Below are 26283 nucleotides of genomic sequence, written 5' to 3' on the forward strand. Positions count from 1 at the left end.
GCTACGAATTGCCACGAATATGTTTAATTCATATTAAAGGCATTATAAAGTATTATATACGTATATACGACAAGCACTATAGGTATTAAATATTTATATATAAGAGAAAATAAAAAATATATTCTCTGCTTTATATATGTATATATAAAAACGAAATTTTCGTAAATTATACCAATCAAATCCAGAACCTTTCTGTAACTTTCTTATTAAAATATTCTATAAGACTTATAACAATAAACTGCTTTTAAATATATCACTTATTTTATTATAAAATAATAATGTATTTTTAACAGATTTATTAAAATTAAAATATTATTTTATTGAAATATTGTTACAAGACTTATATAGTAAAGTTTTTAAAAGCAACACATTTTATTGTAACTCATTTCTTTAACGCAATATAACTTTGAGCGAGGACTTCCAATCGGGATCAAGTCTCCCGGTGTATTCATCAAATCAACAATGAAATTCAGTCTCATAAGCTTGATTGGGTATATTATCGATCGACAATCTTTTGAGAGAGATATTTTTTCCTCAAATAATCCTCCTTTATTCATTGAGTCTTCCATCTGCAAGACACGAATTGAATTATTATAATATGTAAAAGAAGCAACTTTAACGCAAGTGGTACACATATTACTTGGGGTATGGCTATCTCGATCCACGAGACACCGTACTCTCCGCGTACGAGAGCTGCTGGAAGGCATATCCTATCGGCTATCGCTTTGAAGAGCAAAGCTCGCTCGAGATAAGAGCCTACGCGAAGTTGCCCGAGCGGAATCACGCTCGTTTCCAAGCATTCTTTGATCTGCTTCAAATGAACCTCGAGCTGCCGGTCGATGCATCCAGTTGCCGTTGAATCGGCACCGGACATTTGACGCGCCACGAACCGAGCTAACATCTTTGCGCGCGAGGAAACATACTGGATATTCGTCGATCCAACATCTGTATTTCTCTCTTTTGATCTGCATAAGAGATTTGTTACGTAGAAATAGTAAATGAGATATACAAATTGTCATTTCAAATATATAAGATTTTTGAAAATTCTACTAACACATTTTTTGGTTCCGTTGCTAAAAGAATACTTTTAAAGAGTTCTACGTATTCGACAAAATGTGGATCACGTTGCAACCGACCGAATTTTGAGTCAACCCACGCATTTATGTCTTCTGCAAACAAAGACATTTCTTTTTTAAGAGATAATACCTTTTTCTACATTACTCGTACAAAACATAAAGTCTTATTACTTTCGAAAGTCTCGTTTTGTAAAGTGCTCGACCTTGGTAATCGTTCGCAGTTTACTACATAAATGGGCTCTAAGGGACAAAATTTAAATCGGAAGACGTCATCCAATATGGGAAATCTAGAACAGATAGTTCTACAGATGGAAACAGTACAAACGGTAATGTGTCAATTTCGATTAAATTGGATTGATCATACAACTTTTATTATTAAAAAGTGAAAAATATATGTACGGGCATACGTTGGTTCTTGAGACATAAAATCCATCCTGAGTAAGATCGTGTATAGACAAACGTCCCGTGAGAGCAAATTTAACCGGTAAATGCGATTTAAGAAGAATCTCGATGCAAGTGTTCCATAAAGGAATCACTCTTGAGAATAAACGATTATTCAACATGCTGCAGAATATGAGTTACGTGATCGCTATATATACGAAAACTCAATATAATAATTTTCAATCGGTATATTTCGAAGTTTAACATTAATTATTTCTCATGAAAGAAAGATATCTTTTCCCCAAAAACGTTATAAAACTGCAAGAGAAAGCGTCGAACTTACTGTGAAAGATACTTATTTTCTACGAAGGACTTCGCTACTGTTAAATCTGCAGAAATTGCTTGTACAACCTGTAGCGCAGCGTTTCTTACTGAAATTGGATGGGCGTCAGTAATGAGAGCGAACATTCTTTGGGGTCCATTTGCTTTGAGAAAATAATATCTTCCATTCTGCTCTAAGCATAGTGCCGAAAGTAGATTGCAGCAAGCGATTTTTAATTCGTCGATAAACGGATAGGTCGACTAAAAGATCAATACTTCTTAATACTGTATATGGATTTTAAAATTTGATATTTTTCTGTAAACACCTTGAATGTTATGATTGAATGTTATCATCAATGATCGATGCTGTAACAATGACATACATATAATTGTAACTAATTGCATTTGAACAGTTATATGTATGTAACATGTTACATATTTGTATCAAAATTCGCGTTTATTATACACTAAAAGATACTTAAAACATATGACTAATTGTAAGTCTAATATTGTTTTCAAATTTCTTCAAAAATATGAAAAGTTTTTAAAGAGTTCGAAAATACATAATAATAATTTGTTTCATCAGAGTATTGCCAAAAATATAATCTTTAATTGAGCTTTTAAACGATAAGTCGAAATCAGCGCGGCTATTCAATGTGTTTAAAAAATATCACAAGAAAATAAGATGATATTTATTTTTTACCTCTAAAAGAGAACAAATTGTATCAATAGTGTCAAAATTAATCAAGGTATCTCTGAGAGTTAGATGACGTGCTATAGCAAGCAGAGCTTCAAGAGCGACAATACAAGTTTCTACAGGAACTTGTTCTACCGAGGGTTTTAACAATTGCCACAGATAATCCTTATTAAAGAACGACATTATTATTTATACATTTACTAAATTTAACGCACATATGTTACCCCAGATAGTTATAGAGTTATTTTACAATAAAATATCTCCACTCTAATACTCAATTTAGAAGCTACTCTGAATAAATATTTAAAAAGAACAAATTTACAAAATATAATTACTGGTCCATTAATACTTAAAAAGACACTGCAATTTTTAATATCGCTCATCAATAACCGTTTGATCGCGAAACTTGCGGCGTGTCTTGCGGACCACTGCAAGTCCTCTTTTCTCAATAAGCCTGAAATAGTATTATATCATTTTTTCCAACTTTTTTCTTTACGTGTAAAAAATCCTTATTTATATGTTATTTATTTATGTAACCTAAAATAGTTTTGACAGCCTCCGTGCTCGCGAGTTCTCTTGCAGCGGGACTTGTAAGTAGCGCCATTTCCGCAATTCCATAACAAGTAACTTCCGCAATGTCAGATTGCATTGATTGTTGTAAAGCGTCTATTAAACATTCAACAATCTTGTAGGAATGTAAAACCTATTTTAAAACAGTAATTATAAATCGAGTACAAATATCAGTTTAATGTAATATTTTATTAATTTTCAAAGAAATGCATTGTCTTCTATGTGCACATGTTTTTCATTGCACAAAATTACTTGTCTTCCTTTGGAGGTATTTGCGATATGTACAGCGACTTGGAGCGCTTTTGCAAAAACTGTTGGATTTTCTGAATGTTTTATGTAATTTAATATTTGTAAGATATTTCCACTGTTAATAAGTTCATCCGCGATAACTGGATTCTCGGCAGCAAAACATAATATTTCTAAAGCTTTAATGTGCAAATCATTCCACTCATCATTCTAGATAACAATTGTTAGTATTAATATTTAAAGTTGAATAAGCTTAAAATGTATATTATTATAGTTGTTCCGTATAAAATATCTTTTACTTTAAAAAAATCTAGTAGCGCTTCAACTCCGTTTGTTTCGTAAAATAAAGATTGTATATCTTCATCTTTGTTTCTACCGATCATATCGGCAACTACGTCTAACGCAAGATGTTGAATCTCTGGATACGGTGACTCCAAGTGTTGATACAACAAAGGAAAACTAAATTTCTAAAGACAATGAAGATTGTGAATTGAGCAATCTCAAACTTTTCGTACAGCATTATTGTACGTACAACGAACCTCGCTTTTCGAAATTTTACGCGCAGCTACGGGATCCTGCATTAAATTATGCAGAATCTCGAGATTATGCTTCTTTACATCTGGATCCGGCGATTGTAATCCTTCAAAAAGAAACTTCACGTTCGAGCAATAGTTTGCTAGAAGAGCATTCCCATATGGATCTTCGGATAGCTTCGCGAGCATCGCAGAAAGATATTCTTGCATGAAGGTATCTTTCTCGCTCATTAATAGCTTTGCAAAATGCCTTATACAATCGAATTCGATCAAATAACTCGTCATGTCTGGCACTGCCATCAATTCTGTCAATAGTTTCCCAGCAAATCTGTATTGCAGTATGCATGAATATTAGTTACATCAGATATATTGAGAAAGTTAAATTAGCTTTTACGTTAAGCTTTTATAGTTTTACATTAACTCTATTACACTAAAAAAAAAAAAATAAGAAAGAAGTTAATCGTTTTCCATAGTTTTTGGGGTGTTAAATATATACGATCCTATTTATATATTATCGCTCGAAAAGAAAGTCATTTTAACATGTATTAAGTTTAATATTAACTACATAAACTTAATATTAGAGTTTGAGTATTAGTTTTAGTATTAATTTTTATGTTATAAGGTAAATGTCCCTATATTTGTGAACATGACTCTTTGTGAGCACTCGCGGACTTATTAAACTAGTCAGAAGTTTTAAGTAAGTGATTGATCTTCAAAAAGGATATATATATTTATCATGTTTTGCGATTATCTATAATAAGCCACGGTTTGATATCATGGTTTCAGTGATATTTGACTACACAGAAAATAGAATGTGAATCTTAATTTGAAAATATCTTTAGTTTTAACGTAGAAATTTTGAAATTAGATTATATTGCGTTAAATTAACTTACTTGAAAAATTTGAAAAAAACTTGCTTGAATAAAGTCATATTATATAGTGTAATAAAAAAAATGTTGAAATAAAAAATTGGAATTCTTATAAGACGATATATATAGATTGTTTCATATAACCAAGATCACTATAAATCTTAAATTCTTATAAGAATTTCAACTTTTTATTTCAACATTTTCTTTGGGGAGAGGGGGTTGCACTATATACTTATGAAAATGTGAAATAAGGGGCTCGTGGCTCGTGTTCCATCGGCGTGCACCATCAGCGGCAGCAGAGGAGGATGAGAGTGGTCATGCCCGCGCGTTTTGGCTGTTGCGTTCACGATTTTTTGTTTCTCTTCCGTTAGGTTTACAATTTTTTTTTTTTTTTAATGAGAAGAGAATCGAAAAATCGTGGACATAGCACGGAAGAGAACCACAAAATCGTACACATTACCTACAGGATTCGCTAACAGCCAAAAAGCGGGCATGACCCATCTCGCCCTTCTCTGCTTCTCTCTGCATGGTGGCAGATCGAGCGCATGTTTATTGTTTACCGTCACGTTAGTAGTTTATCACGGCACCGTCAGTACAGTCACAGTTTTGTTACGTTGTCAAAAACAAGTGTTGGAGAACAATTTTGCGCAAGATTATCAGTGAACAATTAAGGAGCGTTGTGCTATTCGCGGATTCTGAAAAAGGTTGGTAGTTTTAAGTATATAGGCGAACGTTACAAAATGGTACAACAAAACACGCATGTTTCCATTTGTGCCTGGCTCAAGAAAATTAGTCATAACAGTAAATTTCACTGCTTAAAAAAAAAAAAATTATAATTAATACTCATCTCCATACGCTTCTAGACGGGTGTGAGTTGTATTTGTACGAGTAAACGGAAAAATATTCGATGTACTCTCGAGGGAAAACTATCGCGACCACGCTATCATTTGGGGTTAGGTTGAGTCACTAAACGTGCGTTCCACTTAACGCCCGCAAACTCCCGCAACATCATTCGTCTTTATTTGACATTTGACAAACAACTAGGATGAAATAATTCTAAGGCCGGTATTCATAGTCAGATCTTATATATAAGATCTGGAGCCCTATTATCGAATCGTTTTTATGTAACTCGCATGCGAAATTCAATGCTTTTCAAATAAAAAGTCACATACGAAAATCATAAGGGCAGGCTCGAGAATACGGTCCCCTTGACTATATGAACTTGACACTTAGAATCATTTTATCCTTGTTGTTTGTCAAATGTCAAATAAGGGCGAATGATGCGAACGTTGCGGGCGTTAAGTGAAACGCACTAACCGTAACTGGGACATCGTGTTTTGTATCGATTTGTGGCCACGGCTTCAAATTACTTACATACTTATTCAACTATTGAGTGACGATTTCTTTATTTATCAAATACAATAAAATATTTTATTCTAACGAGGTCACTTGACCATTCATCCCTAATTAGAAAACAACTAATGTAATAATCCGATTATAGCGCAAAAACGAGATCACTATAATAAGTGCACGAAAAGTCTGTTTTGAAAACATTTTTCATTATTTTGCGTGGAAATTATAACGAAAATGTTTTTTCCTATTTCCGAATTTTGATGGATACTTATATTCACGAGATTTCGAATTCTGATTTGTAGATTGAAGTATCAATTCAGCATAATGGGCAAACTCAGAAAAAAATGGTCAGACGAAGAACTCATAAAAGCACTCGCTGATATTCGTTCTGGACAGTCAATAAATAGTACTAGCAAATCGAGTGGTATTCCTAAATCAACGCTAATGTCAAAAGTGAAAGGAAATCGGCCAATTGGACGGAAACCAGGTCCTCCAACTATATTATCTACCGAGGAAGAGGCAAAAATAGCGCGCTGGATGCTTTATCTCAATCAACGAGGCTTCCCAGTCACAAAAACTCAACTGATTTATAACGTTACTTATTTAATCAAACAATTGAATCGAGAAACACCGTTTACTGATGGACGACCAGGGCGTCATTGGTACGAAGGGTTTTTACGTCGGCATCCAGAGATTTCTATTAGTGCGCCTCAAAGCTTACCTAAAAGTCGAGCGTCAGTGACAGAACTGACAGAAGATATTCTGCACGGTTGGTTCAAAGAAGTCAGGCAGCATTTAGCTGAGAAGCAGCTAATAAACATCGATGGATCCCGGGTATTTAATTGCGATGAGTATGCTTTCTGTCTTTCTCCGAAAAATAACCATGTTAAGCTAGTCAAAAAAGGAGATAAGGCAGTTCATAACTTGACGCAAAATCGTGAGAAGGAATTCTTGACGGTGCTATTCATGACGAACGCTACGGACGCATTGATTTCCCCAATGATAGTTTTTCCGTATGAAAGAATTCCTTACAGCGTATCGCAAAGTGTACCAACTGATTGGGGTATTGGAAAGTCGGAAAACGGATGGATGACAGCCGAAACTTTCTATAAATATATAAGCAACATCTTTGAGCCGTGGTTGACGGCACAGAACGTCGAGAGACCGGTTATTCTGTATGTCGATGGACATTCTTCGCACATGACGTTACCGGTTGTCGAGTTTTGTATGAATCATAAAATAGAGCTTAGAGCATTGTTACCGAACGCAACACACCTGATTCAGCCGCTTGACGTTGCTCTGTTTAGGACGTCGCTTGAATCGAGCTGGAGAGACTGCATAAATGACTGGCGAGTGCAAAACCACAGAAATTTACGAAGAGAAGATTTTGGCCCGCTCCTCAAAATCGCTATTGAACGCGTAAAACTTTCAAGTGTGATGAGCGATGGTTTCAGGAAATGTGGCCTTTTTCCTTTTTCAGCCGATGCACTCCAATGCAATCAATTGCCGCAAAAAACGAAAAAAAGATCTATGACTCCAGTGACAGCGGAAAATCATTTATTGTTTTTTGAGAGTATCATCGATGAAAATTTATTGGGCGAATTTAGACGTGCTAATGAAACTGGAACCTATAGCGGCAACGTTGAAAACCTTGGCCTTTTTTTTTACTGGCAGAAGATTTTGAAATTATCAGGTAAATAAAGATAAGAAAATAAAGAAAATTTGAAAAAAAATATATATATATGTATATATATATATATATATATATATATATAGAGGGGTAAAAACCAGAGTGGTGTAAGTCAAATTTTTAAAAATATTTTCTCGTGTGCATATATACAATTTATATATGTATTGTACAGATTGCATCTATGCACACGAGAAAATATTTAAAAAAATTTGACTTACACACTACTCTGGTTTTTACCCTTCCATATATACACACACTTCTAGGGATGATTATGATTATTCATGAATTTGAGATAAAATTGTCATTGATGACACAAATGAATTATTGGTCAATGTTTATCCAATCTGATTGAATTAGACTGGTCAGCTTCTTCTTTTTTCAAGACTTAATTAAATTAAGCCTTAAAAAACAATCAATTAGGCAGTTACGAATCCACCATGATGACTTGATTCGATGGGGTGAAAATTGACTCATACGCGTGTTGTCTGTCTGATTTGATTTTGAAATAAATTAATTTTTTTATTCGTATTTTAAATTGGTTTTCAAAGAGGTAATTCCAGTGTTCCAAATGCCAAAGATTCTAATTCTAGCGATTAAATCATTCTTGTCATGAGTAACTCAAATCAGAGTCTTGACCCCAATGCTATAGTCATGTAACTTGTGCCTCAAATTCTAGTTTTGATGTTGCATTTTATCGACTACTAGATAATTCAGAGTATCAAAGCATAGAACGCATAGAAGGAGAAGAAAACATTTTGCCGCTAAAGAATCCTGAGAACAACTTGACGGACGAATCACTCTCTCAAGAGTACCCCAGCCTTCAGTTTGCAGATGACTCGATTGATATCAAACCAAATGATTTTGCGCAGATCGTGGTGAAAGACGAAATAATCCCTGCAGAACCCTCACAACTCTACACTGATGAGGATATGACAATGAACGAGTAAATTTTATAAACTTTTCAGCACTATTATTTTTAGTTGTTACACTCAATCGATAAAATAAAATTGTTCTATTTTTTCAGAGCATCCAATGCTAATACCACTGGAGATATGCAACTAGTTTCAGTGTCTGCTATCGTCAATGACAATGGTAGGTACAAGGTACAACTACAGTCGCGGTCAATAATGCCTTCCACCTGAAGTTGCGTTCTATAATACATGTAACGTGCACTATAGAAATCCCCAGAACACAGCTACTTCAGGTGGAAAGCATTATTGACCGCGATTGTACATGTTGAGTGATATTTCATTAAAAAATTGAATATGAATTGTCTAATCTCTATTATCTCTCACATTACTTGAACGTTCCTTCTGTTATTCCCAGATGTTTACAAAAAGACTACATTTTGGCCCCGTATTTTTGCTCCAAAAGTTGAAGTACCTTCAGTGGCTTGTGAAGAATATTATCACTGATTGTGAGTGAAAGAAATGGAGAAGAGCTAACGTCAAATTGCGGTCGAAGAGAGGAAAAAAACGTCAAGAAACGGCTGAGGAGAAAAAAACAAGAAGCAGAGGAAAGGAAAAAACAAAAAGCGTTGCAACAAGCTGAAAAAACCATTAAAAAAAAATTATAAATCGAGCAGGAGAAATGGACATAGAAAATAATGTGCATAATACTTTAATTGTTTTCCAAGAAATAAAAGATGACCTCTGGTACCTACTTTACTTAAGATTACTACGAATGCAAGATAATTTTTTATTTTCTATTTGAGTACCACAAATAAAATATTTATATGAAAGTATAGCTTAACAACTCTTTTCATTATTGATATTGCATTCTTTCCCAATTTTATTCTCTAAGTAGCGAGAAAAGCCAAATTAACTTTACTTCATCAAGATCGAAAATTAAATCTGTCAGTCACTTTAAATGGTACATTTGATCTGATGCACCGATCGCTAATAATAGGGCCAAAATTAAATTAGGTGGTCACTAATGCGTAACATTTACATAGTCTGCAATTTCTCTTTTAAAACTCGAGTAAAACAAGTTTTTCTACACAAAAATGATTAATTTTGAATTTGGTATAATTTTTTCTCGGTTTGAATCAATCTAGAGAGTGCTTTCCTCTGCCTAACTGCCTAATTGATATTTTATTAATGTGAGAATCTTACATGGTCACAAATAGGAACATTTACCTTGGCTTTAATTGCTGAACAAACCTTTGAACAAATATATCTTCATGCTCGATAATAGGAAGAACGTTATTTACGACTCCGAGATGAAGAAGTGTTTTTACATTGTCTTTCGATTTACCAGCGTACTTTGACAGAGCCTCTACGGCTGCCAATAAAGTAGATTTGTCTTCAGATTGTAACAACGATACTGCTGTTTCCGCATCTTTAGCTTCAGATATAGATGAACGGAATGGGACGCTTTCAGCTTTTTCAGCTTGTTCATCATTCTTTTTACATAAATATTATGAGATATTGCAACAAAATGATTTTTTATGTGTGATTTTTTTGAGAGTCTTGCTTGTACATACAATAAGAAGATTGCACAATTGCATTTTATTTCGCTCTTTGAATCCAAACCATAAAAAAATTAACCTGATCTTACCTTTGAATCGCGTGGCTGCATTATGACAATTTATAAATTATATAATTCTGCTGACAATATTATAGCTAATTAAAATAGCTTAATAAAAATAATTATCCAATATAAGAAAATATTCAGTCAAATTTTACTATTTTTCCTCACATTTTTAGCTTTCTTTGAAATCGACGCGTTCAACGCGTCTGTCAGCAACAACTTTCAGACTGAAAATCTATAGTATACGTGACGTAAAATATAGATTTGCAGTACTGACAGTGAATTATATATCGGAATGCAACCAAAGCAATTTTCGGAATTCCGGCGTCCAATAAGAGACTAGGTTTTCTAGAGACTTTTGGGAGATGCATTTTGCTATTGGTAATACTGGGGATTCTTATCTAACGACCAATCAGCACGCTCAACGTACAGCTTGCAACGCGTGTAAATGTCAAGCGGCTTTGTGACTCGCTGGCCATCGCTGGCTGTGACGCCGTGAGTAGTTATGACGCGATTTGTAGTCGGAATTGGTGATGTGGTGCAATGTAACCTGATATAACCTCATAATAATTGTAAAAAAAGTGTTCACTATGTCAGAGAAACAAATTGAAAATAATGCTGTTCCTGTAATTTTAATCATCAAAGATTTGCTGCATTTTGTTTCAATGGGCATTTGCAGATGTGAGGTAATCTTTTGCATCATTGTCATCGTAAATACTTGTGTTTTTAATCGTGTTTGAAAATTTATAGCATTTTTAATTTTTATTGTATTATTTACTGTTTAGTAAATAATTTGTATCTTTTTAAGGTAGCATGTACATTGTCCGTAACGTTCATTTATAAACGAAGTATACCAAGAATTTTGTATCTTATTTATTGATATCTAAACAGGCAGAGAGATATGTTTATGTTATTATTGCGTCAATATTTTCTTAGCAGTAAATATTACTGTATTGCAGTGATATAATATTACGTTGTATTTATTTGTAGGAAGCTGTGAAAGTTAAGCAGTAAGCTTATTTGTGAAATCAAGCTTTATCTACTGATATTCACAAAATAATTTCAAGATGAGCGAAAATGAATCTATGTACGGGACAACCTTGTCTCAAGAATCTATCAAAGTGATAGCGGAGAGTATTGGCGTTGGCAACTTTCCAGATGATGCTGCAAAGGATCTTGCAGAAGATGTCAGTTACAGGCTAAAAGAAATTATTCAGGTTGGTTAAATAAATATGTAAAATACCAAAATATATGTAATATTGCATGTATCCTTTTTTATTTTATTATCGACTGTATAAAAAAAATGTTATAATAGTATGTTGTAAATTATGTATATTGTTATGAAATGGTTATAATAATATGTTTCTTACAGGATGCTGCGAAATTCATGAGACATGGAAAACGTCAACGAATGACTGCACATGACATAGATCATGCGCTGAAGATTAAGAACATTGAGCCGACGTACGGATTTTTCGCCAAGGATTACATACCATTCCGCTTTGCATCAGGTGGTGGTAGGGAATTGCATTTTGTCGAGGAGAAAGAAATCGATCTTAATGAGGTTGTAGCTACGGCTGGCGGACAGTCGTGGCCGAAGTTACCTCTGGAAATTACATTACGAGCCCATTGGTTGTGTATTGATGGAGTACAACCTACCATACCGGAAAATCCACCGCCAGTATCAAAAGGTTTTTATCTGATTCCTTGGGATTCCTATGGGATGCAATTATATATGAAGTTTTCCTTTGTTATTTCTAACATTAAAGAAAAGTTTAAGAAAATATTTCAAAAAATTTGGATACATTTTGCAAGTACTCTTAATTTTCAATCGCTGTAAATTTTTAATAGATGCCCAGAAACTAGAGAGTGTTGATCCGACGACTAAGCTCTCCAGCAAGAATCAGAACATCGGCGTTGGTAAACCAGGCGGCGGTGGCAAAAGTCAGAAGCTACGGAATGTTGAGACCGTTCATGTAAAACAGCTCGCGACACACGAGCTCAGTGTGGAACAGCAATTATATTACAAAGAGATAACCGAGGCATGCGTTGGGTCCGACGAAGCTCGTAGAGCCGAGGCTCTTCAGTCGCTCTCGGCGGATCCAGGTCTACACGAGATGTTGGCGCGTATGTGCACCTTTATCGCCGAAGGTGTGCGGGTCAACGTAGTACAGAATCACCTCGCGCTGCTCATTTACCTCATGCGGATGGTTAAAGCCCTACTCGATAACCCGAGCCTTTACTTGGAAAAATATGTAAGATCAATTTTTTTTATGTATTGATAAATTTGATGTTATTTTCATTTTGATGTAATAAAATATTTCAATGTTTAGCTCCACGAATTGATACCGTCAGTTGCGACCTGTATAGTTTCTCGACAATTGTGCATGAGACCGGAGGTGGACAATCATTGGGCATTACGCGATTTTGCTTCCCGACTGATGGCGCAAATATGTAAAAATTTTAACACTTCCACGAATAATGTGCAAACTCGAGTCACCCGTATGTTTAGTCAAGCATTGGCGAAGAATAATCAGGTAACAACTACGTGAATAATATGGAAAAGTACCAAAATACGAGAAGAAATAATTTCAGAATAGCACAGATTAATTTTGCTATCCGATCAATCTCTAACTCAAATACTAAAGTACCTATTGTACAACATTTTTATTTATTGTAGACACCATTGGCGTCTTTATATGGGGCGATCGAAGGGCTCTGTGAATTAGGACCAGAAGTGATCAAAGCTCTGGTTATTCCTAAAATTAAGTCTATCTCTGAGCGTATCGAACCGTACATCGAGGGTCAAGGGCTACCCAGTGTGGATAAAAATGGAGCAGGACATATCAAAACTCTAATTGTGGTAAAACTAATTTTAAAAGTTATTTGACGTGTATAATGAAATACGGATATGTTCTCGAACCGGGTTATTATTCATCTTGTACTTTTTAATCTGCATAACTTCAACTCTTTAATCAACCTGATATAAAATTGTGGTATATACGTGTGGAATGAGAATTGAAATCAAATTCGGAATCGCTGAGTCGACCGTTTTCGCATATAGCTAAGAGTATACATTCTTTTAATTTCAGCAAAAATTCTCTACGAGTTTTTAAAAAGTTAATTTATTATTTTTTATATCTTCCTGCATAAGAATCAAATCGTTTTAATATATTGTAGCTCCTCTATTTCCGTGGAAGATTAATGTGTCTAATATCTTTTAATAATATTAATTTATATTCAATGCTGTTTCTCTTAATTATGCATACTAAAGATTTATGAAAAATGTATCTAGAAATCAGTTGCTCCAGTCTTGAAAACGATACGATCGCCACCAGACTATACGGAGGAGTACAAACAGGATTATGGATACATAGGACACGCATTGTGCATGGCAGTCGTAAAAGCTCGCACACAACCGGCTGCTTTAACAACCACAGCTACAACTACAGCACTCACCACGAATCAGCAACAAGGTTCTAATTGCACAGGAAAAACACTCGTGCAGACAGGTGAGTGAATCGTCATTGATGATGCATGTGATACATATGTGATATGTGTATTATTCACATATGTGTTATGAATAATTGCATGTTATGTTATAGTAACCAGTTCGAGTCCAGGTCAGCAACCCGGTCGCACATTTATGCTTGGCGCAAGCAGAACTGCTACCGGAACTTCCGCCACCGGTGGACAGAAATTTGTTATCTTGCAATCGCGCTCACAAACACCTACTATCTCCAATATAAATACCACTATCAATACCAATGCAATTCAGCAGCAACAGCAGACACCGACCCAAACACAACAACCACAGCAACCGCAGCAACCACAGCAGCAGCAGCAGCAGCAGCAACAGCAACAGCAACAGCAACAGCAACAGCAACAGCAACAAATTAAATTGACGCAGACTAATGTCGCCCAACAGAAGACACATGTACAGAGTTCTACACCGAAATTAGTCGTAGTGTGTATGCCCACCAGTAGCCACACTAATACACCAGTGACGCAGGTATAATCTATTAAATTTATTCATTAGAATCATGCACATATATATTTTGGTTTTAAAAAATTATAGGGATACTTGATAAAATTCTCTTCTATAATAGTAACAGTGAAATATTAAAGTTAAATAGCGTGCGCGTAGCGCGCGTCTATGATGTCTAGTACATTAAAAACTTCTCTTTTTTTAGCAAGCAAATCTTACGACAAAAACACAAAGTGTCTTTGCTACACAGCAGAGTGTCGAAAGATCACTCAGTCCAGAAGAGGAACAGGTGTTTCAGTGAAAGTATATAAGTGATAAGAGACGAAAATAGAACTTCCAGAACCTTCCTTATACATTTAATACATTCTTTAGAATAAGAGAAAATATTTCTAAACAAAAATAAACTTTTACGAAAATATTGGAGTTTTATATGCATAAATTTTCTGTCTTTTATTTATCCAACTGTGAATTTTTTTATCTATTGATTATATAGTATTTTTATACGATGTATAACACATTTTTTTATTAGGGAAAATATAGAAGATTCATTATGTTTAGCAATTTATATTATTAAAAATAGACTTTTATATTAAATAAGATTTACTTTATTTTACAGTTATAATTACAAATTTAGTTTATTGTGTTGCACGTTGTGTAACCAAATATACATTTTAACTATAAATTCAATTAGTTTCTACTTTTTGTAAGGACCGTTGCCGATTGCTTTTGCTTCGTCGGATCATATTTAAATGTTTTTATTACAGGACCCTTACCAGCGCTATTAAACTGTACTGTATCTGCTCGTTCTCTATCAGATAATTGCTTCGTTATCTTCATGTTTGTCCAAGCTGAAACAAAATTAATTCAGATATTTGTATTATACTTTAGTAAAATGGATATATGTAATATTTTTTTTATATTATTTGCATTTGTGCAATTAAATTATTAGTGTATGCGTTATATATTAACAGACTTTCGCAAAACATTGATTCTCCAACACATGTGATGATATATCTTGATACAACACTATAATACTGTATTATATATATGTATGTACATATACACACACATACATACATATATACATATATGTATAAAGGCATTACTTACATTCTTTGACTTCTTCGACGAAACCTTTTTTGCTTTTAGCTGCTGTAGCATTGCGCTTTATTAGAACAGGTATATTGAGAGCTTTTCTTACACGTGGAATCTTTAGAACACCAGTTTGTAACAGAGATATAAGATTCGCTGTCACCCAATATGTTACAACAGTCTATAAATGTAGAGAAATGCGATAAAGAAAATTTAAAAAAAGAAAAGCAGTATTTAAAATGAAATTATATGTATATATAAATAGTTATTGTTTAGCTTAAATATTCTATGATATATAAGTGTCGTCACATTCATTCTTCTCATAAAAGCAATATCGATATTATACTTACACCAGGAAAGTATATCATGAAAGGCAACGCAACGAATGGCACAGCTCGCAAGACATATCGGAACATGCCCATCGCGTGTATGTTAGCGCCATCCGAGCCGAGCTCGATCGTGATAAACATTGTCAGGCTGGTAACTATCGGCATTATGTAATAAGGATCATATACCGTGAGATCCTTTAGCCACAAAAAGCCGCCATCTTTCAAGCTCTCCACAGGAAAATTTGCCATCTTTTTCAGCGCGAAAAAGAAGGAGATGAACACTGGCGCCTGAAATATTGGGATTATAATTAGGAAATGATTTTACGTCATCCTTTTATGCACGTCTATGAAAGCGTGGATTACACACCTGGATTAACGGCGCCATAATGTTCCTTGCAAGACTAACGTTGTTCTTCTTCATGTAATGCATCATTTCTGTCGCAATCCGTGCACCTGTTTGGAACAGAACGGTTTATTCTACTTTCTATTAATTATAGCGAGTTTGACGAACGCAGTTTTCGTCGATGTGGCAAACCCTTCTAACATACTTTCCATATGGTCCCCGGATTTTCTGGCTTCCGTCAATTTTACGTGCATCTCTTGTACTACTGGCATGTGATTTGTAAGTTGAATCATATTCCTTTGCGCCCTTATCACCAGGGGAAATATGAGAACCCTTGCACAAACAGTACCTGAAGCAAAGGGATTGGATTTGTGCTAATAACCATACTAGAACTGTTATTGAAACAATACTAAATATTGCGATAAAGGAAGAAAGAGTACCTGTGACAATCGCCAACCACCAAGGCATATCTAAACTTATGTGCATAAATTCCAATAATTGCTGTACAAGCCCTGATGGAGTCCAACCACCCAGTCCTAGACTCTGAAACGTTGGTTCTCCATTCGGATGCAATTTAACAATATTTTCCATCAATTCCTGTATCGGTGTGGGTGGATCTACATACATAAACAGGATTACAGATTAACAAATAAATTTCGTGAAATAATTTTTATAGTTTTAATTTTCGTTTTTCATATTGTAATTACAATAATATAAAATTTTAAGAATAAAAGCAAGTATGTTTACTTAGAGAGATATGCCAATTAATATATAATTAATAATTCTAAGTAGTAATTTGTTCATTACAGCAACTAGATACTTTTTTCTCGATATTTATACACAGTAACGTATCCATCAAAAATCTAAGAAATATTAGTTTTAGAAAATGTTTCTATATAAACCTGGTATTTCATCATATGGACTGCTTGGCAGTGGCGTTTCATTTGCGCTAGCATATGGACTGCTTTGCGGCGGTGTTGTATCTGTGCTAGCATGTAGGCTGCTTTGCAGTGGTATTTCGTCTGTACTAGCATAACGGATCGAAGAGATCCCTGTAATTCTGTAATTCCTCTGCAGGTCCAGTAAAATATTGCTTCTAAGAGTCCTTTTTCCTTGAGCGACTACATGAATATGTCTATATGCAACAATTTCCTAAAAAAAAAGAGGATATGCTTCTTCGAGTAAAAAGGTATTTTGAAAAATAAGCAGCTATATCTTCCAAATAAAACTCTTATACAGAGAAAAAATAAAGAAGATTAAGTAAATAAAGAATTATGAAGAAAAAAACAGAAATGTAAAAATGTTTTATAAACCCTATAATACTATATTTGGATGTCAATAAAAAATAAAATAAATGTACTTAGTACAAAATTGTTAATATGCACGCGCATTTTTTTTTTTTTTTTTTTTTTCAGGATTTGTATCATTTGGACACCCATTGGTGACTTGTCTTTCTTTTTCTAGGACGTGGACTTGTCTTATATTTTTCGCCACCAGGTAACAACCTAACCTCTAAAAAGCCGCTAAATGTGCTTTACCTGCGAAATCACGTTTGATTTTAGTAGCGCTTGCCGGCGAACGATTGTGGACGCCCGCATCAACATTTCTGCGTCTTTCAATTAATGTCGCTGTGATTCTTAGCTAATTTATGTATATGAGAACTTCTCATATACGTGGGAGCTGGGACGAAACTCGGCATGGACCATCCATAAACTCCGAACTCCGCAGTTATGTGTGTGGATATATATACATACGTATATAATGTACTAATGTGTATGTATAGATTACACGTGTATGTATAGTGCATACAGCTATATACTATACTTGAACTTATTTCTGTGCACGTCCATTTCTCTGAAAATTACATAGAAAATTAAACCGAAATTAAAATTAATCTACATTGGTAGAAATGTGGACACATAAAATATATGCAATATATCGGTCCAAATTAAGTGCATTGAAGAAAAAATGAGGGAGACATGAAAAAAATGAAAAAAGTTCATTTACAATTAAAAGAGCTAATGTATACTGTTTTATTTCAATATTAGAATTATTAATTTTTTATTGTTTAACATATAAAAAAATTAGAGCTGACAAATTATGCAGTTGGAAATTTCTGATCGGCGCGCGATTAATTCAAATTTTTGCGGAGTTTCGTCATTCTAACGTATGAATTTAGGTGCTTATTGGAAAATACATCTATATACACCGCTTCGATACGCGCATAAATTCATGCCGTGCAGGCAAGCAAAACGGCCAATCACAGTCAGGAACTTTTTTTAGACAACGTATAGCGAATCCAAACTGTTGATTTCCTTACTGCTTAAGTTTTTCTATGTGCCCGAGCCTTTATAGGAGGGTATTGACGATTCCGCGTCATCCGCTGTGCGTATCGTATCTGCAATTGTTTATGCGTGTCAATAATATGTGCGTTTTGCGCAAATTTGAACTCGTTCGACGTGCATCGCGATGAGTGTGTGGTAAACTGGACCTTGCGGTTACTTTTTCGTCAATTCGGCGAATTGTGCAGATCGGTGTGAAGAGGAAAAAGATCTGGGGAGAGGCATCGGGCGCGACTGCGGAGCAATTGCGGGTTAGTGGTTTATTTATTAAATTATTATTTGTTACTCGCAGAATTAATTGTTAACGTTATTCTTTGAAATATCATTTATATTTTGGGTATTAGTTTAATATGATGGATATATATTTGGTTTGTGTTTTATGATATATATATATGTATGTATATATAATGTTTATATTTTTTACAGACCAATGTTGCGTACTACACACTTCCGTCATTACGCATCGCGCACCGGTGAGTGTTCAATTATTTATCTTAATTTTGCTCATATATTGAAATAGGTTTTTCCTACAGACATATATGTCTCTGGTATTTCCCGCGATTATCAATATAATATTTAAAACTTTTGATAATAATGTGCAGCAATAAAATTGCGCACAGCGTTAACTATAAATTTATTTTCTATATTTAAACGTATATAAATATATATTATGAGAATAGAATAAGTTTTATATTAAAATATACATATATCACATATATACATATGTAGCATGCACCGAACATTACCGATTATCGATTATGTCAAAATTCTTGGAATATGTTTAAGTGCCTGATTCGGACTCGCTTAATAATTAAGAAATTTTGCCACAGATTATGATGAGTCTTTACAATATTACAAATTAGTTTTATATAGCTCGAACTAATTAATTGCATCAAGGTTTGTACATATTGCAGAATTTATTGCGAAAGGTGCAAATATATAGTATTTGACTTTTTTTTATCTATCCAATATTTGGTAAATTATCGACATTGGAAACTATTAAGTTCACGATATTTAAATTTAGATGACGCTACTAGAAGGAAACTGGTAGAAAACACGATTTTGTTGAAAATATATGATATTAACTAAATCAATAATTTGAAAAATACATCCGCAATTATAAAAGTTGATAAAAAATAAAACTTTTTCTTACTCTGTCAATATTGCAACACGACAACTGATAATAATGAGTAGATATATTTTTTTATAAATTTTTGAGACACTAATAATATAAAAATATACCAATACGATACGAAAATATAAAAAATATCAAAAAATTATTTAACGTCTTTTTTATTATTTATGTTTATATTTTTTTATTATACTATATTTGTATCAAGCTTTGCTGTGTCTTGCAAGAAATTCAAATTAAAATCAAATTAAAAATAACTATTTGTATAAATAAAACCTAGTAATCATTTAACATTTTTTAAAAAGTCTGTTTACGTGATGTGTTACGTGATGTGTTCTCACAGTATATAGAGTATACAATCTTTTCGCATATATACAGAAATCTGTATGAATTATCAATGCTTCGACCGACGACGAGTGAACTCGTATCACCAAATCGCTCGATCGAATATATCGTCGTCGAACATCTCCCGGTCGCGCGCTATATCTCGCGGGAGTCCAGCACCGCGTCGATCGGCTAACGCCTTCCTGCCGTACGAACAGTGCCGAGTCACGTGATCGAATCTACTGCAATGACATTCAGTTTGGGGCCCGTGTGCGGGACGTGGGTTATTAAGCGAGACCTGTTATTAAAGTCCCTCTCTTCGGTTGCCCTGCCCGTAGGAGCTGCAGGTCGCCCTCTCCCTCTCCCTCTGCTCTCCTCGCGACCTCAAATCCTCCGCTCCCTCTCGCCGTTCCTTCGTGCCTTTCCACGCCGTGCCTTCGCCGAACCACCTTCGAACCGGAGGAGCGGCTTTGTTGATTTAAGGCGATAATACGGGGCTGCAAGAGATTTTACATGAAAAAAAAGGAGCGAAAGCACAAGACCGGCGCGCTTATAATTACAGATTCGCATTGTCCCGGAACCCCCTTTAAACCCTCCTTAACCATCGCTGCCTGTCAGTCTCGCCCCCTCCCCCCTCCCCCTTTGTCCCCCTTTCCCCCCCCCCCTCAACTTGGAAATGATTCTGTAACGTACGTAAGGGCGCGAACACCGCGTCCGCGAGGTGATCGTTAACTACTGCGCGCGCGTTCCTAGCACTTAATTATTTATTCCACCACCATGCAGCAATAGAGTTTTACGATTCGCTCCGAGTGTGCGCGAGAGTAACGTTTAATTATATACGTCTGTCGTCTTCCAGCTCCGATCGCTCGTCTTCCTCTCCTCATTCGTTTACCTAATCGCATTAAATAACGAACAATTCATCCCCGCGTCGCCGCGGATTAATTATTCGCCGTATGCAGGCCACCGATCTTTAATTATTTATTTAATTATCGCGATGTTATTGTGGATCGATAGCGCTTAATTATATTTCTGGACGCCGCGCGCGGTTGCGCGTGCCCGATGCTGGCGGAGCTTATTTATTTAACTCGATTGTAGCGGTGTATTATTGACGATTTCAAAATGACGCAAACCTTTGACCGATATAAAGACCAGAATTTCGAGCAGACGCAAGCTCCGGAGAGGAAATGCGTTTCGATTTTATTCGCATGATCCGCTTTGGAGCTATACTGCATCAGATTGCTATAAACTATCCTTCGCGAGGATAATGTTTAAGTCCATGAAGAGGAAACAAAATTGACTTTCCGGAGCTGAAAACCCGTGGAGGTTTATTGATGAAACGCTCTAAAGAGGATTCACCGAGGGAGGAAGACGACTTAATCCACGCTTGCAATTATCCCCGGAGTGACTTCTCACGCCGAGAGAAATCGCCGAGGCGAACCGAAACACAAATCTCGGCGGCGTGCCTCTTCGGCCACACTAAACCGGCCGATCATAGCTCCATCAGTCTCCCATGGATAAACGCTTAGCCACCTGAGAGATCCCGCAGATACGAGGAAATCACACAGGCACTGAAAAAAAGGCCGTACCTGCTCCGACGGTCGTGTTAACAGCCGGGACTCATAAAGACGTTTAAAGTGGTCCAAGAGAGACGGAGAAAGGGAAGAGTGGGAGAGAGAAAGAGGATGACACTCTTTCGCGTCTTCTTCGTCTTCCTCTATCTCTCATCTCTCTCCGTTTCTTTCTTCATTTCCGAAATCGTCGACTTTATATAGGCAACGACGATAAAAAGGGCATTAAAGGAAACATATATTTATACTGATTGATGCGCGAATATGATGACATGTGATGTATCAAAATCCTTTTTTTTGTCTCACATATATTATAGATCAAGGGAGAAAAAGGTACTTTCAGATAATATAGTTACGTGGTAATTTGACAATCTGTGTACTTGCCGATTGATAAATAGCGAACGAAATAGTAAATCGTAGCAAAAAAAACGAATCGTCTTGATCCTTATATATATATAGAAGAATGAAGATATAAAAAAATGAAAATAAAAGACAAATGAAGGTAAAAATGTTCTAAGAGAGTGACACAATTTCTTAATAGATGTACTAAGCTGCGAATTACGGAAATCATTAATTCTCTTGTCATTTTGAAGAACAGTGTGGATACTTTGCTCGACTTTGGTTCACGATCAGATACCGTGGACAACAACACAAAAATCTTTCGCCGGTTTATCGGTGAGATCAAAGAGCGTGCGATGCGCCATTGACATGAGCCGGAGCTGAAGTACCATCCCTTTTCCTTGACAACTTCACCACTCTCTTCTTCAGGAGGGAGGGATCGATCCCATTATCTACCCAGTTGACCTGTCGGGCGTAAAGTGGGTAGTCCTGTCCAGGAAACGGCACCCCATCAATTTTCAAGTCTCGAGAATCTTTGACGAGTTTCGGTCGATGCGTTATTGTCCTACCATCATCCGTATACGATCTCTATACCGCCGGTTCCTCAACCCTTTCGATACCAGACCGAGAGCGTAATTAATTATACAGCAGTCCTGAATTTCTCCTCTCTCGCGTCTCGCGTATCGAATTAAATGAAAATGTATAAATTTGCGGTCAGTTTATTTTTCCTAATAAATAATTAACACTGGTAGCACAAATATTAATCCATCTATTACGTCGGTTTTGATAAAATTAGTTGAAAATTACAAGATTTGTAATGTTCTTCATAACATTTTATGGCTTTTACATGGATAATTTATATAAGTTTATTACTGTATGTTTTAAGTAGTAACAATAGCTGTGTGCCGATTACGTATATACAGTATCATATTTAAAGAATTAGCGATGGTCACTTTCTGAAAGTTGAAAGTTGCCGGTAAGATAGCTATAACGTCATTTCCGGGCCATGTCCGGTAGATTGCAACTTGCAACGGATTCGATTATCGCAATCGTGTTCTATAAAAATTGCTGGCCAGACTAATCGTGCAAGTTGCAATTAGAAAGTCGCAATTTCTGCTATCAGAACGACGTTTGTCACGCGCTATCGACAGCGAAGATTACTATACTGTTCTGTCGTGCCGCGATATTGCAGATGTGTTAATATATATTAGAAATCATTCTATACAATAATTAATTTAGTTTTTCGCTGCAGAGCAATGTAAGTTCCTACTAATCTAATTAAAATATTTTGCTATTTTATATGTTATTTATAGTATATGTGTTTATGTTTCTCTGAAAAATTTGAATTAATAAACTGAAACTAATCTCGGATAAAATCTTATTCGAAGGAATTAGAAATTTCAGAGAAAGGAACTGATAGTATCGCTTTTTTCATCTAAACTGAACTTTAAGACCAATTTCGTTTTCGCGAATACTTTTGCTGAGATAATTTTTGTTGACAATTAAGTCATTGTTAAAAAACAGATTTCGTGCGTTTTAAAGAGAAAAAACTCACCTTCCATTCGACTAATTTCTATTTTGTTGAATTTTTTTCGACCGTTTTTTTTTGTACGGTACTGTCAGTAAGTAATCATTTTCAAAAGCGGCTGCTTTTTATCTCCTTTTAAACAAAATATGAAAACGGGCAACCGTGGTATCTTAATTTCTTCATCTCTGTCCATCTCGGCATGATCGGAAGCAATTTTTCCTCGTCGCTGACAACCTGTGCTCTTTTCGGCTCGCGTGTCTGGTAATGATACCAACGCGTTGGATAATCTGGGAGATAGCTCGCCAAGCGGCACGGTGTGGGATCATAATGTGTAAAAGGAAATCGCTTTACTTTAAAGTAAATGCTCGACGCGAGCATGCATGCGTGCGTGCGTGCGTGCGTGCGTGCGTGCCGTGCATACGTGCGTGCATGCGTGCGTGCGTGCATGCGTACCTGCGTGCGTGCGTGCATGCATGCGTGCGGCAGCCTCGTGTGAACCGCCGCTAGTTTCCTTTCATTCAGTAGTTTCTTCATCGGGAATGTCGCACGATTTCTGCTCGCGATTGCGTACATCAAGAGCCGATCTCGCTCGAGAAGGGCAGATCGATTGCTCGCTCATCGAACGCGGCCGCACGCGGACGTGTGTGATGTGCGTGAGAGAAAGGATTGTTTTAGGAAAAATTATGTCTGTCTCTCGTAAGGATAAAAAGGACAAAAAAATCCTGTGTCTTATCAAGCGTAATTCGGATCTGTCACCGATGCCTTTATAGTCATTATATGATTTATATATATATATATATATATATATATATTTTGTGTAATATATATATATATATATATATATATATAATATATAATATAAAATATATATATAATATGTATATATAATGTATAATATATAATATGCATATATATATATATATATATATATATATATATATAATAGGTATATCTGATGAATAAATCAATTTTTTAGAAACATTTTCAAAAATCCTGTTTGATTAGAAAAAGAATATTTTAAGATTTAATATCAACGCGATTTTTTCTTTTCTGTTGTTGACAAACGCGGATGGAAAAAATTGCGCGTGAATAGTCGACGGGGACCCGATGGGTGCCCGCGGAGGGCCCGTGAGAGCCGGGGACGCTGACTCGCCCCCGCGTAGTTATCATAATGCTTCCTTAATGCTCGTCGCGAGGAGTTCGCGTGTAACTAGCATAACGCGCTCTCGTGAGACCAACAAGACCTCTTTCGCTCTCTGTCTCTTCGACAGCGATGCACATTAAGGCTTATTTACACGGTTGGCTACTGTGATGTTGCTGTGATTCGAGAGTTGCTTCAATAAACCTCTTTGTATCATGCACAAAAAAAATACTGATAATTTTCCATCTATAATTTGGTCTGATGACCTTATTCTTTATGAAGATAATAATAAGTAGCCAAGATTTTGGAATTTTTTTAATTATATGCAATGATGAAAGTAAAGAATATATATGTATTTTTTGAAACCGTAATATCTATATTGTCATAATTATGCAATTATGTATGTAGATTGAATGGAGATAAAACGAATAAGAAAACAATTTTTAATTTGTAAAGACATTTGAATCCAATAATCGCTGCAAATTTAGAAAAAAAAAAACATTAGCAAACATTTCAGCCGTACTTAACCGCATCGAAATATAGTTTTATCTTGTCGTCGGTCAAAAGTGAACCGTGTAAGTTTGCCTTTACGCTGTACCTGATGCACGGGGAGGAGAAGAGTCGCCTCGTCGGCACGCATCGACGAGAATATTCCCACAAATTGGCAGAACCCGGCCAGATCGAACCGCCGGAAAATATTCCGGCCGGATGAACGCAACGCGGGATTAACGACCGAAAATAGAAGCAATCGTTAGCGGTCGTAATGTTGTTTATCGGCGAGAACGCTGAATCAGTAAAATCCGGTAACAATGTTAAAACGGTGACGGACAGAATTTTCCAGTTTACACGACAATGCTGTGTAAATTCTATTTTCACCTATTTCTAAGTTTGCAAAAAATGTAGATTACTTTTGTTACTGTGTTCTAATTGCTAATTAAATTTAAAATTTAAAATTTTATATTATAATATTGTATTAAAGCTTTATGATATTATAGCATTAAATCTAAATAACCTTCAAGTTTTATATAATAGTTCATAAATATTTTAAATAGAACACTTTTAATTAAAATATTGTACATGAAATATTTTGACATTATTTCAATTTGCATCAAGAAGCACAAATAAATTTTTTTTATGTTAAAAAGCAAGAAGTTCTAAAACCGTTGTTATATATAAAAGAATTCGAGTTTGAAATTTTTAATGAAATATGTGACTATCTGTAATATATAATATTTAAATTGATAGAATAAAATAAAATAGTAATTGTATTATTCTGCGATATCGAATGAATTAAAAGCATGTAGGCGTAATTTTGATTGTTCCACATGAATTTCTATCTCCTTTTCGACTTCGTTTGCATTCGCTCACTCCATCTCGCGTTGCCTGTTTGCGAAAAGAGCTGGTTAAATCTATACAACGTAAAGTTATGTAGATGCTCATTCAAGCCTCTTTATGCTTCCACGAAAGTCATATTTCGTATCGTAATACAGCTACATGGTGCGTTGTCTCACCGCGCGGCGAGACGCCCATTCATTCTCATTTTTTTTTTATACTTTCATGCAAGTCAAACATTTCGCGTATCGTTTAATTCAGTCGTTGGCGCGGTTAGTTAGCGGTTACTATTGTTACTAAGTAACCCGCTCGTCAGCAGTTAATCTAGTTTGCGCTCGTTATACACGGCGCGCAGTGTAACTAGGAGGGGGACGAGGGGGAGACTTATCGCGCCTGGGCGCGCGGGCCCCCGTGAGGCCCCGGCGCGTTGCGCGATGCGACGATGCGAACGCGCGTTATTATTATTATTATTACCGTCAGTGTGCACACACGGCGCGCACATCGTGCGGCAGGTGAGGCGGAGGGGGCGTGGCGCCGGATGCGGCGTGTATCATAGA

The 26283-nt window shown here is 35.6% G+C and overlaps 5 protein-coding genes across 8 annotated transcripts in view; 3 read left to right on the forward strand and 2 right to left on the reverse strand.

Annotated features, from left to right (window-relative positions):
* Nucleotides 1-3: 3 nt before the first annotated feature.
* LOC143897929 (armadillo repeat-containing protein 3-like) lies at nucleotides 4-10509 on the reverse strand. Of its 3 annotated transcripts, XM_077406919.1 has the most exons (14): nucleotides 10296-10509; nucleotides 9899-10140; nucleotides 3831-4152; nucleotides 3591-3758; nucleotides 3298-3501; nucleotides 3013-3178; nucleotides 2811-2929; nucleotides 2482-2640; nucleotides 1801-2039; nucleotides 1476-1640; nucleotides 1248-1363; nucleotides 1055-1169; nucleotides 641-965; nucleotides 4-569 (listed from the first exon to the last, which is right to left on the reverse strand). In XM_077406919.1, exons 1-14 carry the CDS (start codon nucleotides 10314-10316, stop codon nucleotides 357-359), a joined length of 2574 nt encoding a protein of 857 aa, XP_077263045.1. In that variant the 5' UTR covers nucleotides 10317-10509; the 3' UTR covers nucleotides 4-356. The 3 variants fall into 3 exon arrangements, with proteins under 3 accessions (XP_077263045.1, XP_077263046.1, XP_077263048.1); XM_077406920.1 differs by lacking the exon at nucleotides 1476-1640; XM_077406922.1 differs by lacking the exons at nucleotides 3298-3501; nucleotides 3591-3758 and having other exon boundaries at nucleotides 10296-10508.
* On the forward strand, nucleotides 4159-9868 carry LOC143897930 (uncharacterized). The gene is made up of 5 exons (XM_077406923.1): nucleotides 4159-5397; nucleotides 6349-7739; nucleotides 8442-8679; nucleotides 8761-8828; nucleotides 9063-9868. The coding sequence occupies exons 2-5, from the start codon at nucleotides 6371-6373 to the stop codon at nucleotides 9149-9151; spliced, it is 1764 nt and encodes a 587-aa protein (XP_077263049.1). The 5' UTR covers nucleotides 4159-5397; nucleotides 6349-6370; the 3' UTR covers nucleotides 9152-9868.
* A 228-nt stretch (nucleotides 10510-10737) lies between the features above and the next one.
* LOC143897920 (transcription initiation factor TFIID subunit 6) lies at nucleotides 10738-14674 on the forward strand. Its single transcript, XM_077406897.1, has 9 exons — nucleotides 10738-10954; nucleotides 11259-11485; nucleotides 11641-11959; nucleotides 12120-12523; nucleotides 12602-12805; nucleotides 12949-13131; nucleotides 13564-13780; nucleotides 13874-14280; nucleotides 14462-14674. Exons 2-9 carry the CDS (start codon nucleotides 11336-11338, stop codon nucleotides 14555-14557), a joined length of 1980 nt encoding a protein of 659 aa, XP_077263023.1. The 5' UTR covers nucleotides 10738-10954; nucleotides 11259-11335; the 3' UTR covers nucleotides 14558-14674.
* A 164-nt stretch (nucleotides 14675-14838) lies between these two features.
* Nucleotides 14839-17744, reverse strand: Oxa1l (OXA1L mitochondrial inner membrane protein). The gene is made up of 8 exons (XM_077406904.1): nucleotides 17559-17744; nucleotides 16923-17172; nucleotides 16461-16637; nucleotides 16226-16369; nucleotides 16045-16130; nucleotides 15699-15965; nucleotides 15367-15529; nucleotides 14839-15104 (listed from the first exon to the last, which is right to left on the reverse strand). Exons 1-8 carry the CDS (start codon nucleotides 17622-17624, stop codon nucleotides 14944-14946), a joined length of 1314 nt encoding a protein of 437 aa, XP_077263030.1. The 5' UTR covers nucleotides 17625-17744; the 3' UTR covers nucleotides 14839-14943.
* A 321-nt stretch (nucleotides 17745-18065) lies between these two features.
* Nucleotides 18066-26283, forward strand: part of LOC143897921 (LIM/homeobox protein Lhx9-like) — an 85547-nt gene continuing 77329 nt past the window's right edge. For both annotated transcript variants that reach the window (XM_077406902.1, XM_077406903.1), the window contains exons 1-2: nucleotides 18066-18613; nucleotides 18789-18835. The gene's annotated coding sequence lies outside the window, so the exon portion shown is untranslated. The remainder of the gene's footprint in view (nucleotides 18614-18788; nucleotides 18836-26283) is intronic.

Source organism: Temnothorax americanus, unplaced genomic scaffold (genome assembly GCF_048541705.1).
Source record: "Temnothorax americanus isolate GAGA-0224 unplaced genomic scaffold, ASM4854170v1 Scaffold21, whole genome shotgun sequence".
Taxonomy (NCBI): Eukaryota; Metazoa; Arthropoda; class Insecta; order Hymenoptera; family Formicidae; genus Temnothorax; species Temnothorax americanus.

What these genes read in the sequence shown, in the direction of transcription:
- LOC143897920 (XM_077406897.1), top strand. Translation starts at nt 11,336, where the DNA reads ATGAGCGAAAATGAATCTATGTACGGGACAACCTTGTCTCAAGAATCT. An exon ending in GGCTAAAAGAAATTATTCAG is followed by an intron (nt 11,486 to 11,640) that starts GTTGGTTAAATA and finishes TGTTTCTTACAG; the next exon opens with GATGCTGCGAAATTCATGAG. An exon ending in ATATCAAAACTCTAATTGTG is followed by an intron (nt 13,132 to 13,563) that starts GTAAAACTAATT and finishes AAATGTATCTAG; the next exon opens with AAATCAGTTGCTCCAGTCTT.
- LOC143897929 (XM_077406919.1), bottom strand. Translation starts at nt 10,316, where the DNA reads ATGCAGCCACGCGATTCAAAG. An exon ending in TTTTAAGTATTAATGGACCA is followed by an intron (nt 2,641 to 2,810) that starts GTAATTATATTT and finishes TTCTTTAATAAG; the next exon opens with GATTATCTGTGGCAATTGTT. An exon ending in TCAAGAACCAACGTATGCCC is followed by an intron (nt 1,364 to 1,475) that starts GTACATATATTT and finishes TATCTGTTCTAG; the next exon opens with ATTTCCCATATTGGATGACG.
- LOC143897930 (XM_077406923.1), top strand. Translation starts at nt 6,371, where the DNA reads ATGGGCAAACTCAGAAAAAAATGGTCAGACGAAGAACTCATAAAAGCA. An exon ending in GAGGATATGACAATGAACGA is followed by an intron (nt 8,680 to 8,760) that starts GTAAATTTTATA and finishes CTATTTTTTCAG; the next exon opens with AGCATCCAATGCTAATACCA. An exon ending in TGCTATCGTCAATGACAATG is followed by an intron (nt 8,829 to 9,062) that starts GTAGGTACAAGG and finishes TGTTATTCCCAG; the next exon opens with ATGTTTACAAAAAGACTACA.
- Oxa1l (XM_077406904.1), bottom strand. Translation starts at nt 17,624, where the DNA reads ATGTTGATGCGGGCGTCCACAATCGTTCGCCGGCAAGCGCTACTAAAA. An exon ending in ATCCGGGGACCATATGGAAA is followed by an intron (nt 16,131 to 16,225) that starts GTATGTTAGAAG and finishes TGTTCCAAACAG; the next exon opens with GTGCACGGATTGCGACAGAA. An exon ending in TCATGATATACTTTCCTGGT is followed by an intron (nt 15,530 to 15,698) that starts GTAAGTATAATA and finishes CTACATTTATAG; the next exon opens with ACTGTTGTAACATATTGGGT.